Consider the following 18,213-nt stretch of genomic DNA (forward strand, 5'->3'; position numbering starts at 1 on the left):
AGCTGCACATTAAAAACAAAAGCTGCTCACTTATTGACCTTTGCACCTGGAAACTACCTACATCAGATTGATTATTTGCACTAGCTGCTCTGTCCATGTGATTAAAAGGTGTTGTTTGGGCTGTATTTTGCTATTGCAGAATGATAATGGAGTATGTTATGATAGCACTAGCCATAGTCATGTTTAGTGATCGCAGGTGTAATTACTCAACACATTCAGAGAAGTTCAAAGTAGTTGTATTACTAATGACTCATTGACAAACTAGTAACATTTGAACTCATATGAATATAATATTCAAAATATTCAAAAGAATATTATTTAAATATGAATTGCTGCTGGGAGTGGTTTTATGCAGAAGGTAATAAAAAGTTGGAACCTAACAAGGAGCGGCCCGTGAGCAACTACCTATTGTTCCCTTTGAACAGGCCGCCTAACCTCAGATTATTTACTTACTATACATGAACATGTTATTCAACTTTGAGGATTTTACATATATAGATAACAGACAAAAAATAAAGAAACCAACGTATTACTAGTAAAATGTAGTACCAGTGCAATGGTATTGAATTTCAAAGAAAATAGGATTTTGATGCACATGGGATCAGTATGATTGTTTTTTTTGTTTTTTGTTTTTAAAGAAATTAATACCTGCATTCAGGAAAAATTTACTTTTGAACATCAAATTGATCAAAAGTGACAGATTTGTACAAGGTTACAAAAAACTATTTCAAATGATTGTGAAAAACAAATTGTGGAAAATATGCGTGGGAAAAATTATTAAGCAGCACTACTGTTTTCAACATTGATAATAAGAAATGATTCTTGAGTGGCAAATCAGCATAACAATATGATTTCTGAAGGATCACATGACACTAAAGACTGAAGTAATGATGCTCAAATTTCAGCATTGACATCACAGTAATAACTGCTATTTTAAATCATTATAATATGTCACACAATATTACTGTTTTTGCTATATTTATGATATGACTTGGTGAGCATTAGATACTTCTTCCAAAAAAATACCACAAAAGCAAATCTAACATTAAAAAGTAAAAAAAAAGAAAACAATTACTTCACATGATCATAGACACCTTTCCTAAAATGTAAAGATCAGATCATATGAAATATGTATGAAAACACTGGCCATCCATACAGCAAACAGAAGTCAGTGTTTTCACTGGTGCTCACCCAATCTTGGTGATTTGCATCTCAGGTGAGCTCTGACTGGACGAGTTGTCTAATCTGAAGTCCTGAGTAGTGTGTCCACCGTCAGACGTCCTCTGTGGACTAGGGGACACCTCTCGACTGCTGGAACACAGTGATTAACTCAGCTTAATTATTGTTCTCAGAACTGCATTTTTGATATTTAATAAACCTGACATAAAAAAAGGTACTTATTTGTCAGTACACACTCTAGATTCTAATCTTTGTTATATGTGACCCTGGACCACAAAACCAGTCTTAAATGTCAATTTTTTCAAAATTGAGATTTATACATCATTATTTATTCAGCTTTCAGATTATGTATGGTTTGTTAGGATCGGACCATATTTGGCCGAGATACAACTATTTAAAAAATCTGGAATCTGAGGGTGCAAAAAAAAAATCACAATATTGAGAAAATCGCCTTTAAAGTTTCCAAATTAAGTTCTTAGCAATGCATATTACCAATCAAAAATGAAGTTTTGATACATTTACGGTAAGAAATTTACAAAATATCTTCATGGAACATGATCTCTACTTATTATCCTAATGATTTTTGGCATAAAAGAAAAAATTTATAATTTTGACCCATACAGTCTATTTTTGGCTATTGCTACAAATATACCCCAGCGGCTTAAGACTGGTTTTGTGGTCCAGGGTCACATATTTCCTTTATGGTTTTCTAGTCACATGACAACAAAATGACTTCAAATCGATTATGCTAAACTACTTTAAGGGTTTTCCCTCCAAGAATTTCTGCCTTTTGTTCTTTGTTATTAAGACAGAAAATCCACCTTGACATTTTTCAAAGACATACAAAAATATGAAAATAAATCTTCACAGGAAAAGTCTTTTCAAGTCAATGTTTGTCTGAATAGTGTTTTCATGTATTTTTGAATAAATAAATACCCCAGTTTGTTTCCTTTTTTTTCTCCTCACCTTCTCTCCTGAACTTCTTGTATGTTCTCAATCCCAATGGCACTGCTCCTCCTGGAACTGAATGGACCAGATTTCTTACGGGTTGGGCTTTTTCCAGGGATAATCAAGGACTGCGGAGAAATCACATTTGGGTCACATTCTGATTCAGATTATTAGCCACAAAATAATATATTCTTTTCTTATTTATGATTAAACACAAGCCATCAAGTATTATATCAGATAAGAAACAGCATAAACTGGGTTCTATTTTTAATAAAAATGGACAAGCCCTTCAACATCATCAGAGCTTGTTGAATGATTTAATTTGGTCTTCAGATTTGTGCATTAATCATTGCAGTGCAGCCTAGATGACCTTGAAAACAGGTCCAGATGGAAAAATCTCTATTTAACAAAGCTGTCTGCAAGTTTATAGATTTGTATACACAATTGATAATTATCTGGTTTTCTGGGACAGTTGTTGCAGACACATTAGCACATTAGGACAGCTGTTATGTCAGCCCGTCATGAGCGGTTCTCTCAGTTATTGCTGTTGCACTTGTTGCCATAGCAATGGAGATGGGACGGTCACTTGTGGAGAGCCCCATCTGTTCCACCGACCACCATCCAAACAGATCATAAGAGCTGATTACACATCAGTTTTTCTTTTGTAATGGTGAAATGATGAAGATCAGAAATGGCAGGAGAAGACCTGGTCTATCATCAGCACAAGCCTCACAGATGTGCCATGATGACACAAGCGCTCGAAGGTCAAACCCGCTCGCAGTGCACGACGCATGCCAGCTGCGACTCCGCCGGGCTGAGGGGTCAGAGGGCATGAAGACTGGCACAAACTAAAGCTGCCACACTGTTTTGGGGCTTCTCATGACAGCCTGCATTTATTTCTTGTCAAGTCGTTGTGTCTTTTTAACATTATAAGGTCTGCTGACCTCCACAAGGGCGTTCATACTCACAATGCCGGGTGTTTTGGGGGTGTCTGGGGGGTTGTTTGTAAAGCTTCCGCTGTGGCTGGTGGAGACAGTGTGTGGTTTCTTATTACTGAGGCCCATGGCATCCATAGACTGACTTCTATTGCGGATTACTCGCTGGAAAGAGAAAAACAATGCATTGCATCACTACAAGCTAACACTAGAGGGCACTACAACTGCTTATATGAAAGTGGGTATGATTTGACTAGCATACTACATACTTACAATCAGCTCAGGTTGTCAGAGGTACAAAACAATTTCAATATGCAAAGAACACCAGGTGACTTTCTTCATTTGCCAAAATGTGAGTGTATCCCATAATGCAATGTACTTCACTTCTACTGCATTTTTTTTCTATTTCTTGAGTAAATTAATTAATTGATGTGGGTAAGATGTTTTGCACAAATAATATAAAAACATTTAATTGGTCTATAATGCATACTGTTTGAAATACACTACAGTTTAAAAGGCTGATGTCTTTTAAAAACATTAAAAAAAATACTTATCCCCAATTTAATAATACCCCAAAGTTTTTTACATATAGCTTACAGTGTATACCACATAAATCATACTTCAATATCACACTAATTTTAACATACTACAATATGAGATGCAACAATTCTAAATCTCACATATAGGATGAACAGTATGCAAATTATTAACTCTTTTGATATACATAAGCATCATTTTGTCAATAATTAAATAAATTCAAACCCTTATTACTAGTTAAAGAGATTCAAATGGATTTTACCTTGAAAGACTCAAAGAAGCCACCGCCGCCTCCTCCTCCATTCTCCAGTTTGTCATCGTCTCCTCCCATTCCCATCATGGACTGGCTGTTCATGTGCAGCTCCTCGTATAAAGTCTCCAGCAGAGCAGAACGAGTCCTCTCCTGGAGAACAAAGACTTTTAATATACAGTAGTATGCATGAAGATGCTCCCACACAAATATAAACACAAACACAAACATGTATGCCCTTCTCACCTCCAGCTTGGCAAACTTCTCTGCTTTATAGCAGTAATATTCAGCATTGATCAGTTTGGTCAGGAGGAACTCATGAAATTCTGGACTCTACACAAATGCAATGCACAGATTAAATTAGATTTATACAAAGAACAATTTTTTTTAGATAAAATTATAGGTGAATTATATATTAGTTCAAGTATTTATTAATTCAGTCATATCACTTACGATTAAAGCAATACCTCACCTAAACATTTATATTTGCTGAAAGACCCTCTGACCAAGTTGTAGATTGTTTCTTCAAGCGAACAGATGTGGAGAAATTTAGCAATGCATCACTTGTTCGCCAATGGATCCTCTGCAGTGATAAAAGCTGCAGCTGATAAAAACATCACAATAATATATAATAATAGACCTCAGTCCATCAGTTCATGAATTGTGAAGCGTTTTTATCAACTGTTTGGACTCTCATTCTGACGGCACCCATTCACTGAAGAGGATCCATTGGTGAGCAAGTGATGTGATGCAAAATTTATCCAAATCTGTTCCGATGAAGAAACAAACTCATCTACATCTTGGATGGCCTGAGGTTGAGTAAATTTTCAGCAAAACTGAAACAGTGAAATTGTTTAAATTGATTTATTTTTATTTTTTTTTATTACAACTAAATTTATTCATATCGCATGTCAGCATTTTATAAAAGGCTTTACCAATTAATTTACGTATAATTAAAAAGCAAATGAGACATTCCTGTAGTCACAGCCATACTCAGATGAAATTGAGTTTTTCCACATTTTGTGCACTGATTTTTAGGGAAAAATCCAGAAAGTATTTCAATAAAGTGAGGCTGAACTAAAAGTACTTGTTTATACTTACACTTGTTTAGCATCTGAAAGAATAATTAATAAGCCAAATACTTCATAAATGAACATCAGTGGTTGAAGGATGTGTCGAATTTTGTAAAAAAAGCTGTTGCAATTCTGAGTTCCGAGGCAAAGATTCCATGTGGATCTAGTCACATTACATGAATACAGGCTCAAAAGATGTACCTTTTTAAAGACGGCTGGGTCTGGGAGGGCTGGTCCAAAGAAAGGCACATCATCTCTTGCTGTCACAGATACCTGCAATATCCCAAAAGAAATTATGAGGGATGTAAGGAAAGCTTCCAAAAAAGTCGCATTGTTTAACAAGTTGTTTTTCTATATTGGCAAACACCAATGGGAAAAAAAACTACTTTAGAACTGAGTCAATCATTGTATGTAATCAAGTATGTGAAATAGAAATACACTGTTCACATAAATCCATGGCTTAAGCTTCATTTTGAAAAATTCAAACAAATGTAATTACCTTATAGAGGACGTTATCAGTGCAGGCGTTCTCCACTTGAACCACTACATAAGCGTGAAGGAAATTTGATGCAATCATATCGGGTACAAATGGCGTATTTTCTTCTTGGAACACAATAGCCACAATGTCATTTCCTATATGCCTCTTCCTCTGGAGCTGAAATTAAGTCATACCAAGACAACAAAACTGTGAATAAGAGGAAGCTGCCTGTAAGGTCTGCACAACTGATTTAAGATTCACTTCTTCGAACAGACTGGCCAGAACCGAAACTTGAACTGAAAAATAAAATAGACCATGTGTTTCAAAAATGCTTATTTGTACATTTATATTTGAACAGAACCAACACTGTTATGTCAGTTTGTGAGGTATATTATTCGACTTTCATGTAAATAAAGCACACCACATATTGTTGCACTACAGTTATTTTCATTTTGGCTCTGACTGGTAATATACCCCAAAAAAGGCTTGTTCTAAGTGTGACCATATTTTCTATGCATATAATAAAAAACCGTGTGGGCCTTCTCATAACTAAAACATTTTGTTAATTCCTAAACATTTGTTTATATAGTGATGAGTAGGCCCACACACCTTCACTTTTCATATTTTTGTTTATTGATTGTGGGAAAATAAAATAAAATAAGTTTTACCAAGACACCAGATAACAATTGGAAAGTCTCACAAAGAAAATCAATTAAATTCTGCATGAATAAATTAGGCATATTTTTATGTTGTTTTATGAACATATTCCTTATTGTTGCACTAGTTTTTCCATTTGATTTTGAGGTGAAACGTCCTGGTTTGTTTTTTTATGCTCCTGATAGGTTTTGTGAGATTCACGCTTATACTGACAAAGATGAGTTATTAAGTGTCCCACAAAATAACAATATTGGATCATAATATTATACATGATATTACAAACTGATTTGTGTTTTATTGCACCAGTGATGTCAAAGCCCTAAATTTCGAAACAATAATTACATTCATACTTGATTTAACATTGAAACAAAACACTATTAGCATTCAGCAGTGTCAAATTTATCTCCTATAAACCTTCAAAGGTTTATCCGATTAGCTTTCCTCAGCTGAACTGCTCGTTCACTCGTCTTCACAGTTTGCTCATAAATACTTATTACAGAGTGCTGTCATAACAGAAAAATATTTCACAGACATTCACAAGTTCAAAAGAAAACTACTTGTCTTCATCATCAAAGTGTTCAGGAAATTAATAAGACATATCGAAGCATGTTTGCAGCCCTGTGGCAAACATCATATTCAAAACGATGTTTTTAGATAGAAACAAACCATTTTAAGGCAAAAACACATTTGTCAGTGCCAGTCTAGAGTCCATTAGCATATCGCTATACTGTCGCTCTCATATAACATCACATATCCCATACAATAGCGATTAAAAAGCAGCAGGTGATGAGTCTGTACCCATATGTTATATCTGGCCTCTGAGGTACCATATTGCAAAGGGTGTGTTTTAGTGGCCAGTCTGTGCTGAAACCCCTAGGTGATGTTCTCTCTCTGAGCAAAGTAAAGCATGACAACAGATGGCTTTCTAGGATCAGTCCTTTGCACTGTGTGGTTTGCTTGCTAATTAACAGAGCATGCTGTCGGTCAGTGCATAACACAGTGGCCAAGCATCTCTGGGGGGCTGCAACTGGTAATACACCCGAAACTAACACAAACTGTAACATAAAACAATATCCCAGAATGTTACTGGCTGGTCCTAAATGTGTTCATGTATTTATCTATATTTACCCATTCTCAACAGGTAACCAAAAGTTGATTTAGCTAAGAATAGGAAAATAAAATCTGAGGAATCTACACTGAACAAAATTATAAACGCAACACTTTTGTTTTTGCCCCCATTTTTCATGAGCTGAACTCAAAGATCTAAGACTTTTTCCATGTACACAAAAGGCCTATTTCTCTCAAATATTGTTCACAAATCTGTGTTAGTGAGCACTTCTCCTTTGAAGTGAAGTGACATTCAGCCAAGTATGGTGACACATACTCGGAATTCGTGCTCTGCATTTAACCCATCCAACGTGCACACACACAGCAGTGAACACACACCCGTGAACACACACCCGGAGCAGTGGGCAGCCATTTATGCTGCAGCGCCCGGGGAGCAGTTGGGGGTTCGGTGCCTTGCTCAAGGGCACCTCAGTCGTGGTATTGAGGATGGAGAGAGTGCTGGACATTCACTCCCCCCACCTACAATTCCTGCCGGCCGGGGACTCGAACCCGCAACCTTTGGATTACGAGTCCGTAGGGGTGTGCGATATGACGATTTTTGATCGTGGACGATAAAAATGTCTCCACGATCTGCTTTTGAAGAAATATCGTAGTATCGCGCTACCGCGCACATTGTCAAATACAGTTCTGGCGCCGCCGTCTCTATGTACTGTACAACACGACATACAGCAGTAGAGTTACTCAGACAGGACACTGCACTTATTTGCGATCGCAAAAGTACATTATTTGCATACAAGCCTTGCTGGTTAAATGTTTAATTCGCGCGCTGGTCTGACGTGCGCTTGTTCTGAGCGCATACACCTGAAGCACGCGCACTAAAACGCCTGTCTAACAGCGCCTGATTACTCAACTAAGTTATATTTTGCGCTAATACTGTCAAAACACACAAGGTTTACATACAGACTGAGTTGGTTATCTCTAAAATGAAAGTAAATAGTTAAGAGAGAAACGGATGCGTGCCTGTACTGTATATTAGATGCGTGCAGCTCTTAAAGGGACAGGACACTAAACATGCTGTCGACTGTCATTAAAGGGATAGTTCACCCTAAAATTTAATTTCTGTCATTATTTACTCAGTGGAAAACCAAACAGTTGCTGGTCTACATTGACTTTGATAGTAGGAAAGAAAAATCCTATGGAAGTCACTGAGGACCAGCAGCTGTTTGGTTTTCCACCTTCTTCAAAATGGCATTTATAAATGTTCAGCAGAAGAAAGAAACTCATTCCGGTTTAAAACAACTTTTGAGTAAATGATGATATAAAAATACAACATTATGACAGAATTGACAGACAGATGACAGAATATTAATTTGTGGGGGAACTATTCATTTAACGTTAACAAAACAACAAAACACAAAGAGAAAAATCACTCACTATTCTTGACTGAAAAACTTTAATACAGTTGCTTTAGGAATCAGTCTATCTAGTGTTTTATTTTTATATTTGTTCATTCAATTTCATTGAATGCTCTGCTAAATACACCTATTGTACCTGGAAATAAAGCACTGTTTGTTTTATTTGTATATTATGTGTATTTGTAATGTGTATCTTTGTTCTTATTTTTTAATAAGAAAAATAAAATAATGACAAAGATTTTTTATCTTCACCCACTTTGGCCTAAATATCTGCCATGCATCTTTGTCTTTCTAGTTTGGCTGTAATGCTCAGACAACTTGTAAAACCAAAATAGTAAAACTAACAAAGAATCGGGATAAAAATCGTGAATCGTGATATTTCTATAAAAAATCGTGATATGATATTTTTCCCATATCGCCCACCCCTACGAGTCCGACTCTCTAACCATTAGGCCACGACTTTGCAGAGATAATCCATCCACCTCACAGGTGTGGCATATCAAGATGCTGATTAGACAGCATGATTATTGCACAGGTGTGCCTTAGGCTGGCCACAATAAAAGGCCACTCTAAAATGCGCAGTTTTATCACACAGCACAATGCCACAGATGTCGCAAGTTTTGAGGGAGCGTGCAATTGGCATGCAGGAATGTCCACCAGAGCTGTTGCCCGTGAACTGAATGTTAATTTCTCTACCATAAGCCGTCTCCAAAGGCGTTTCAGAGAATTTGACAGTACATCCAATCGGCCTCACAACCACGTGTAACCACACCAGCCCAGGACCTCCACATCCAGCATCTTCACCTGCTGCTGCAACAATCGGTTTGCATAACCAAAGAATTTCTGCACAAACTGTCAGAAACCATCTCAGAGAAGCTCATCTGCATGCTCGTCGTCCTCATCGGGGTCTCGACCTGACTGCAGTTCGTCATCGAAACCGACTTGAGTGGGCAAATGCTCACATTCGATGGTGTCTGGCACTTTGGAGAGGTGTTCTCTTCACGGATGAATCCCGGTTTTCACTGTACAGGGCAGATGGCAGGCAGCGTGTATGGCGTCGTGTGGGTGAGCGGTTTGCTGATGTCAACGTTGTGGATCGAGTGGCCCATGGTGGCGGTGGGGTTATGGTATGGGCAGGCGTATGTTATGGACAACGAACACAGGTGCATTTTATTAATGGCATTTTGAATACACAGAGATACCGTGACGAGATCCTGAGGCCCATTGTTGTGCCATTCATCCACGACCATCACCTCATGTTGCAGCATGATAATGCACAGCCCCATGTTGCAAGGATCTGTACACAATTCCTGGAAGCTGAAAACATCCCAGTTCTTGCTCTGGATCGGCGTATATGACAGCGTGTTCCAGTTCCTGCCAATATCCAGCAACTTTGCACAGCCATTGAAGAGGAGTGGATAACCTGATCAGCTCTTTGCGAAGGAGATGTGTTTCACTGCGTGAGGCAAATGGTGGTCACATCAGATACTGACTGACCCCACCCCCCCCCCCCCCCCCAATACAGTAAAACTGCACATTTTAGAGTGGCCTTTTATTGTGGCAAGCCTAAGGCACACCTGTGCAATAATCATGCTGTCTAATCAGCATCTTGATATGCCACACCTGTGAGGTGGAAGGATTATCTCGGCAAAGGAGAAGTGCTCACTAACACCGATTTAGACAGATTTGTGAACAATATTTGAGAGAAATAGGCCTTTTGTGTACATAGAAAAAGTCTTAGATCTTTGAGTTCAGCTCATGAAAAATGGGGGCAAAAACAAAAGTGTTGCGTTTATAATTTTGTTCAGTGTAAATGAAAAACAGTCGAAAATGTTTTTTTAAAATATTTTCTTCACTGATTGTGAATCAAAACAGAATGAAACAAAAAAAAACAAACCAAAGCAAAAATAAATACAATATAAAACAGAACAAAACGAAACAAAAAAAGTAAAACAAAGCCAAATAAATAAATAAATACATAAAGCAGAACAAAATAAAACCAAAAACAAAGCAAAAAAAGCCAAATCAATAAATAAAGCAAAACAAAATAATACAAAATAAAGCAGGACAAAAGAAAACAAAACATGAGGTCTTACCTGCTGGGAATCACCTTCAGTGTATGGCAGCTTAGTGGACACGTGGAACATTATCTCTTTGTTGTTGAAGTTGTGGTAGACTGACTCAGCTCCTGTCTGACCATGTGTCACATCCAGGCCACCACGAAAGCTGTATTACAAAATAAGGTCAAAAAGCTCTGAATTACTTCATTAATATTTTCAAACTCTAAACATACCAGCTGTACAAACAACCCTTTGCTGGGCCTGGGACAACATTCTAATCAAACGATCACAGCCATTGCTCTACATTTAACTCTGACCTAGACCTGAAATCAAAGGAAACTTATAATATAATAAGATAACTTTGCTACTGGAGCCTGATTTATTAATAGGAATATTGTTCCAGGACCAGGAAAAAAGTCCTACTTGGGTACTGTTCACGTTAAACACTGTAGGTCTATACCCTTTAAAATCATGAAGTTCAATCTTCTCTCCCAAGAACTCCAGAAACTCAACAAAAGCTGGACTTTCCTCATTGTTTTCGAAAAGCTCCTCTTCTGATGTCTGTAGAACAGAGAACATTTTCAGTTCACAAACCCACAAATAATATAAATTAAGCAATCTAGGAATAAAAACACTTAAAGGTGATCTAACCTGTGCAAATTTCTGGTAGATGACTCCAAACTTGAAGTTGTTGCTGATGACGTGCTCATCAAATGTCACAATAAGTCTGGATGCCTTGAAACATATAGCATTTGAGGGTCAGTGAAAGAAAACTACATGATTTGTTCATTTGTTTTTAGATGTTTCTTCAAAGCTTACTTTTGGGTATAAGATGGGATAAAATCGGTCCACATTCACCTCTTCACAGACAAGCTTGAAAAATAAAATTGTGATTAATCTAATTTACATTTTTATAATCACATTATTTTATCTGATTACTAAGGCTGTCAATTTAACATCTTAATTTAGTCCAAATTAATTAGAAAAATAAAATGATAAAAAATAAATGACCTTTTTTTCATGGGGATAAATTAATAAAAGAAGTCAATTAAATTACTTGAATATATAATTACACACACACACACACACATATATATATATATATATATATATAAAGAATAAATAACATTTTAATTGAATTCATCTACATGAAAAATCCAATGACAGCCATGCAAAAAAAATTCTGATGTCCTCTGATGACGTTAATGTCCTACCTTCGCCATCTGTACAACATTGGGGAACTCGGTCAGACAAGAAATTGGTATCACATCATGGTAGGTTTTAAACCTTGACCTACAATTAAAAGACAGAAAATTCAGTTACCTCCAAAATATTATAATAACACTACAACCAATCTACTCCAGGGGTTTTCAACCTGTTGGGCGCGGGGGGGGGGGGGGGGGGGGGGGGTTGATGTTTGGGGGGGCGCGAGTGAAATTAGTCAAACTTGGGGGGGGCGCATGTCCTAAAAGGTTGAAAACCCCTGATCTACTCGACTGTACTTCACAAACACATTTTCTGCTAATTCGTCTGAGACAAACTGCTTATGCTCCTCTATTGTAATAGCTTTGGATGAAAGTGTCTGCTAAATGCATTAATGTAAATGTAAAATTTAGCAGGAAAGACAAAGAGAGAGTGAGAGAGACAGAGGAAGAGAGGGATGAATGGAACTATCAAAAAATAGCCATGTGAATCACTCCAGCATTCACAGGTGTCCTTGTCAATTATCTTATAGCCAATATGAAACATTCAAAGAGTCCCTGAAGAGCTCCCTGTATAAAAGAGAGGCTTTATAGATCAACCTCTCTCTGATATGTACACTGCCTCTTGTTCCCATCCCCATCATTAAAGGGCCTCGAGACAAGCTTTGGGTTATAAAGAATAGATGTGACCTTGTGTTTCTACTGCCTATTTTCAGCACTTAAGTCAGAACATCTTCGAAAATGAACAATGAGAGAGTATGTGACAGGAGAGAGTGGACGTGAATGTTTCTTTAAAAAGAAAGGTGTCTGCGACAGGGTTGTGCACCATTCAGAACTAAATTGAGAATATCTTTTAAATTCCAATTCAATTTCTTAAACTGGATTTCAATTGAGGTAGCAAAAAGGATTTGTAAATCGAATGGAAGGAAGTAGCAGAAGGTTTGAGACTACTGTATATCAACAATTTACTTTTATATCTCCTAAGGTATTTCAGGAGCATCTGTAACAAAAGTATTAATGAAACACAGAATTCAAAACATCAAAGCAATACTTTTTCCATCTGGGATTAGTCAAGAGTATTTGTGTTTGAAGTACCTAAGCAACAGTCGAAGATGCTCCTGGTCTCCAATCACATCATACTTCACCGAGAACACCAGGTGGCCCAGAGCGCTGTCCACTGAGTAATAATTAAAGTGCTCCTGCGGGAAGAGTTATAAATGCATAAAGCCTTTGAAAGACTCTTTACATTATCACAGATTCCTAAAAGCTCTGACCTTGAGAGACAGCAAGCCCAAAGAATATTATTACTGCAGTGGAAGATGACTATAACGGCAATAATGAGACAAAACATCCAACGCAAACACTACTCGAATTATCCATCAATTTGTTAATTGGTGAGAAAACAGTCCTAATGTGATTTTGATCAACTTCATTGTAAACTATATCTCAACACGGTTAATATGGCAGGTAAAGCATATATAAATAAAATAGTTATGTAAATACATACAAAATATAACTCTTTTAATAATAATAATTACAATTATTTATTTTTATATAGGGCCTCAAGGTCACTTTAAAAAGGAAAAGGAAAAAACTAAATAAATTTTCTCCACAAATACGCATAATATATCAGTGACTATAACATACTACACTGTATTAGCCAATATTTGGCTTTTTTAAATGTGGTCAATATATTGTCTGATTTTAGGTTATTTTACTATATAAAATTCCAGATTGCACATTGTGGTTGTTTATTTTTAAATTTTTTAAATAACCTGCATATTGCATTTTCCATTTATCACCACTTTTAGGATCCTTTTATGGTCCTTCCATCTATTACTTTAGAATTGAATGTGATCATATGTATAATCATATCTCACACAGTTAATTTAGCTTGGGTAAACCTGAATTCATTGCTAATGAATAATTAAATATAGCTTTGTCAACTCAGAATCTCACCTTGCCCAGGAAGTGTTTCCTGTAGATCTTGGCTATGCTGTTTGTCTCCAGTTTATCCTGTGATGTGGGACAAGGGGGCGGTTCCTCTGGTGTGGAGGAGGAGCCTAAATCATGATTGGTCCCTTCAATCCAGTAACCCCCAAACTGGGGCAGCAGAATGAGAGGTAAAGGGCCTGTACGACCCAATACCTGCCAGCCCACAAAAACAAAAACAGCAATTTTACAATAAGTATTTTACAACAAGAAAACATTCATATTTACATATAAAAAAGCCAAACAAGCTTGCAACCTCGTGGACGCTGGGATATGGAATGTAATCTTCCTCTGTCTGTGGGAGGAATAGAAAAAGATTAGAGATGTAGACATTGTGAGCCTCTCATTCGAGTCACTTTAAGCTGCAGATGAAGGAAATATGAAGATGCATAAAGAGATCTGTGGAGACTCGTGATTCCAAACCCTGAACTATACAATATTCACAAGGCCTGCGGTGAGAGCGTCAGATAACATGTTATATTCTGACCTTAAATGCACAGAATTATAACAATGTACTTCTATATAGATTCCATACTTTATGGGCATTTATATTTTGAGCTGAATGTGTAATTCACCTTCATAAACTCATGAAAGTATAAAGCATTATATTGTAAGAAAGTCTGTGTATGAGTTAGGACATGTTCTTGCACAACAAACAACTAGACAGAGAGCAAAACTAAACAGAAGAAGTACTCAAATACTTTCATATTCTAATACTATGTGTATAAGCTAGACACATTTATTTTAATAAGCAAATTAATTTTTCTCATGTTCCTCTGATAGGAGCAGTAAATTAAGGGGAGACACTGCAGGCAAAAACATAGTTTATTCATGCACCTGTCAAATTTGAGATTTGGGGTTTTTTGGTTTTTCATAAAGTATTTTTTTCAGACTAGTGGAAATAAAACATCCAAAAGACACTGTTAAGTGTTTCTTTTATAGCGCTGTATCTATTTGTGTCAATTGATTTCAATTACAATACATATTTTTAAAGGCCGTTTTCTCAAAATGAGTTTTCTCTCCTAAATTGAGCCATATATCTCCACTTCAGTAGCACTTACACACACCAAACTTTACATCTTTATTCCTGTCTATATCCTGAAGGTTTTACAGAGGGATTTGTTCATATATAATTTGCTTGATTATACACATTTTATTCCCCAATTTTTTTTTTAAATGTATTGTTTTCTGTCTGTTCTAAGTATTTTCTGAATTATGGAGTGACAAAATGAGATACCCAAAATTCCCTCTTGTAAAAACTTTTCACTCTAGTATTCTTAGAAATAAGAATTTTGAAATCAACTTCATCCAGTGTTTAGATTTTTGTTCTAGAAATGTATGCAAATTAGCGCATATTTCATTAAATAATGCCTAATTTGCATATTAAACCTAACATTTTAGAAAGCTTGAAATACCAAAAATGTTTGCAATTATCAATGTAATCAATCAACTAGGTAAGGCAATAACTACTAGTTAATTTTTTTACCCTATTCACCTGCAGTGTCTCGCCTTAAAATTGACACTGATCTGCAGCTTGACAAAAGTTGAACTATTTTTAATGCAATACTTATGGCTCAAGATGCTGAAAGAGATTTGCTTATCAGCGATATATTTGAATCAGCGACTGTACGTAAGTTTTGTTATTAGTTTAAGTATTGCTATTGACTGTTCAAATGCAGAGTTTATCGCGTCGTGTGTGTGTGCGCATGCGCGTGTGAGAGAGAGAGAAAGAGGGTCAGCACGTCAGCTATCTTAATCGCGGCTTGTGTGCAAAATGCAAATACATACAAGCTTCATCACTGTGTCTATCACGCGACTCTCTTCCCCTCTCGGGCTTGAACTGATGGTAAAACTAAGGACATTATTAACTGTCTTTAATTTTGAAAGATGAAGCTCACAATTATGGAAAGGGGCGTTACATTTCCGACAAGAGCTTGTGGTGTTCGGCCAGTCACAATGCACTGTGCCAGCTGGCCAATCAGAGCAGACTGAGCTTGTCGGAAGGAGGGACTTTGTAGAAAACGAAGCGTTTGAGAAAGACGGGCCTACAATAATGTACAGTATTTGAAAAATAATGTGTTTTTTGAACATTAAAGCATGTCAACATATTCTGTTACACCAAATACACAAAATGATGATCTTTTAAAAAGCATCATATGACCCTTTTAATAGGCAATAATTAAGCTGCCAACCTTTTGAACCAGCCTTCATGTCAAACAGGCCCCCTTGATGCATTAAAATTTCAACATTTTAAAGCAGCAGAGCTTTTCTGAACTTTAAAGCTATGAGAATGAAGGTTAATATGAAAACATCTGCCTGTTAAAAAAGCAACATTGTATTTCTATGCACATGTGATAAACAACACTGATGGCATTGACTGTGAGAACAGATGGTAATGACTATAACTCTTGATGCTTGTTTGTGTGGCTCTAAATATACACACTTACTTTGAGAGGAGGTGGAAGACTGCACCTCTGCTCGTCCATTCTACTGCTCTGTGTTCACAAAAATAAAGAGGATGCTTAATAAATAGAGTTCATTTAAAACACATCAAATGGAATTAACGTAGAACAGTAAATACTAGAAATTAAAATTCATCATTTGTTCATAACTTGAAATATTCTCAAAAATTACACAGAGACACTTAGGCCTGAAACACATTCTACACAAGTATTCAAGCTTCTAAAGCAATAATGGACATTGGCATAAATATACTTAAAATTAATTTATTATAAATGAATATATAATTAAATAACACATATTTAAAAGAAATTCTATAACCCCTTTAGGCTTGTTACAGCCCTTATCTTACTTAAATGTGAAAAAACTGACAGTTTAGATGCTTGGAAAATTCAAACAAAAAGAGTAATACATATTTATTTCTAAAAACTACTAGGCCAATTTCATAGTAGTTTAATTTAAAAAGGTCAGAAGCATAAAATGCTCGTTACGCTCAAATTATGATGGATCACTAGGTACAACAGACATTAAAATGTGCCGACCAAGCATTTGTGTACTTGCGTAGACTATGTTTCTAACCCTATTTTCAAGAGTTTAATGACAGAAGAGCTCAAGCTACATATATACATTTTAAAGTGAATGAGTGATGCATTAAGAGAAAAGCTCAGAATAGAGATGACAGTAATAATAAGCAAACACTGAGAAGGTGTCACCATAACGCAGGTTAAAAAAAGGTCAGTGGTCATAAAAAGCAAGAGATTGCAGGAAAAGCAATAAACACAAAACCGGATGAAAATGTGGGCTTCTCACCTGCAATCGCTCTATCATTGCAAATATATCTGATGTCTGAGAATCAGGAGGAACAGATAAAAGAGGGGGAAGAGGATGAACACAATGAGAAAGAGTGAGATCTGACAGTCTGCGAGTCCACTTGACATGAGAACGACTCTCGGCTCTCTCAGTGACAGTGGCTTTGCAGTAATGGACGGAGCTCCCTGCCTTGATCCTACGATCAACAGTGCATCAGACTACCAGATGTCCTTCCTCCCTATCATACGGTTCATTTCGATGGGAGATGAAGACTGTGAAAGAGCATAATTTAACATGGAGACAGAGCAGCTGTGCGTATGAAGGATGTGACCTGACTAGCTACAGCTGCGGTGTCATATCATTGAGCCCACAGCTCAAAATAAACCAGCATAAGAACATATATGAATTGAAGGGAACGTTGTTCAAAAATCACTGCCTGCTTATTAACATGTTTGCTAATGCTTTGCATTTAAATATGTTACCCTGGATCACAAAACCAGTCATAAGTTGCACGGGTATATTGGTAGCAATAGCAAACATTACATTGTATGGGTCAAAATTATAGATTTTTATTTTATGCCAAAAATCATTAAGATATTAAGTAAATTTCCTACAATAAATATATCAAAACTTAATTTTTGATTAGTAATATGCATTGCTATGGACTTCAAAGGTGATGTATAAATCTCAATTTAAAACAAATTGACCCTTATGACTGGTTTTGTGGTCCAGGGTCACATATAACCCTAAATATAAAACTTAACTCATCCTGCACTTTCTAAGTCAATGGGTTTTCCCTGGCAGATGATAAAATAAGTTAAAAAAATTATATGTTGAAGGTGGGATAACATAACATACTGTAGCAACACAACAGCCCCCTGGCAACCTCTTAGCAACAGAACAGCCAATCAGAATATACCTACAACCATCTAACAACGACCTAGCAACCACACAGCAACACCACAGCCAATCAGAACACCCCTGCAAACACATAGCAACGCCCTGGTAACTTGGCAGCAAATTTTGTCAAACATTACTAAAAATATTTTTTTTTTAACTAATTTGTCAGAATGCAGTACCATTTTTAATGTTTAATGCTGATAAGACTGCAGAGTTAGGCAGGACTCTGCAAAATCCTTGCCAGTAACT

General features: G+C 36.6%; 1 protein-coding gene across 9 annotated transcripts in view; it reads right to left on the reverse strand.

Moving 5' to 3' along the window:
* The window catches only part of LOC306845098 (rap1 GTPase-activating protein 1-like), an 81,286-nt gene that overhangs the window by 7,495 nt on the left and 55,578 nt on the right, over window positions 1-18,213 (reverse strand). For 3 of the 9 annotated variants that reach the window (XR_013781966.1, XM_079377674.1, XM_079377668.1), the window contains exons 4-19: window positions 16,242-16,289; window positions 14,051-14,089; window positions 13,762-13,950; window positions 12,898-13,001; window positions 11,815-11,893; window positions 11,420-11,473; window positions 11,252-11,335; window positions 11,061-11,161; window positions 10,637-10,766; window positions 5,422-5,577; window positions 5,124-5,195; window positions 4,096-4,182; window positions 3,862-4,002; window positions 3,096-3,227; window positions 2,146-2,255; window positions 1,192-1,311 (exon numbers count right to left, since the gene is read on the reverse strand). Coding sequence is in view for 8 of the 9 variants with exons in the window: in XM_079377668.1 (XP_079233794.1) it covers window positions 1,192-1,311; window positions 2,146-2,255; window positions 3,096-3,227; window positions 3,862-4,002; window positions 4,096-4,182; window positions 5,124-5,195; window positions 5,422-5,577; window positions 10,637-10,766; window positions 11,061-11,161; window positions 11,252-11,335; window positions 11,420-11,473; window positions 11,815-11,893; window positions 12,898-13,001; window positions 13,762-13,950; window positions 14,051-14,089; window positions 16,242-16,289 (1,646 nt within the window). In the remaining variant the exon portion in view is untranslated. Of the gene's footprint in view, window positions 1-1,191; window positions 1,312-2,145; window positions 2,256-3,095; window positions 3,228-3,861; window positions 4,003-4,095; window positions 4,183-5,123; window positions 5,196-5,421; window positions 5,578-10,636; window positions 10,767-11,060; window positions 11,336-11,419; window positions 11,474-11,814; window positions 11,894-12,897; window positions 13,002-13,761; window positions 13,951-14,050; window positions 14,090-16,241; window positions 16,290-17,064; window positions 17,101-18,213 lie in introns of all 9 variants that reach the window. The other 6 variants (XM_079377672.1, XM_079377673.1, XM_079377671.1 and 3 more) reach the window with 5 other exon arrangements.

This window comes from Barbus barbus (assembly GCF_936440315.1).
Source record: "Barbus barbus genome assembly, chromosome: 25".
Lineage (NCBI taxonomy): Eukaryota > Metazoa > Chordata > Actinopteri > Cypriniformes > Cyprinidae > Barbus > Barbus barbus.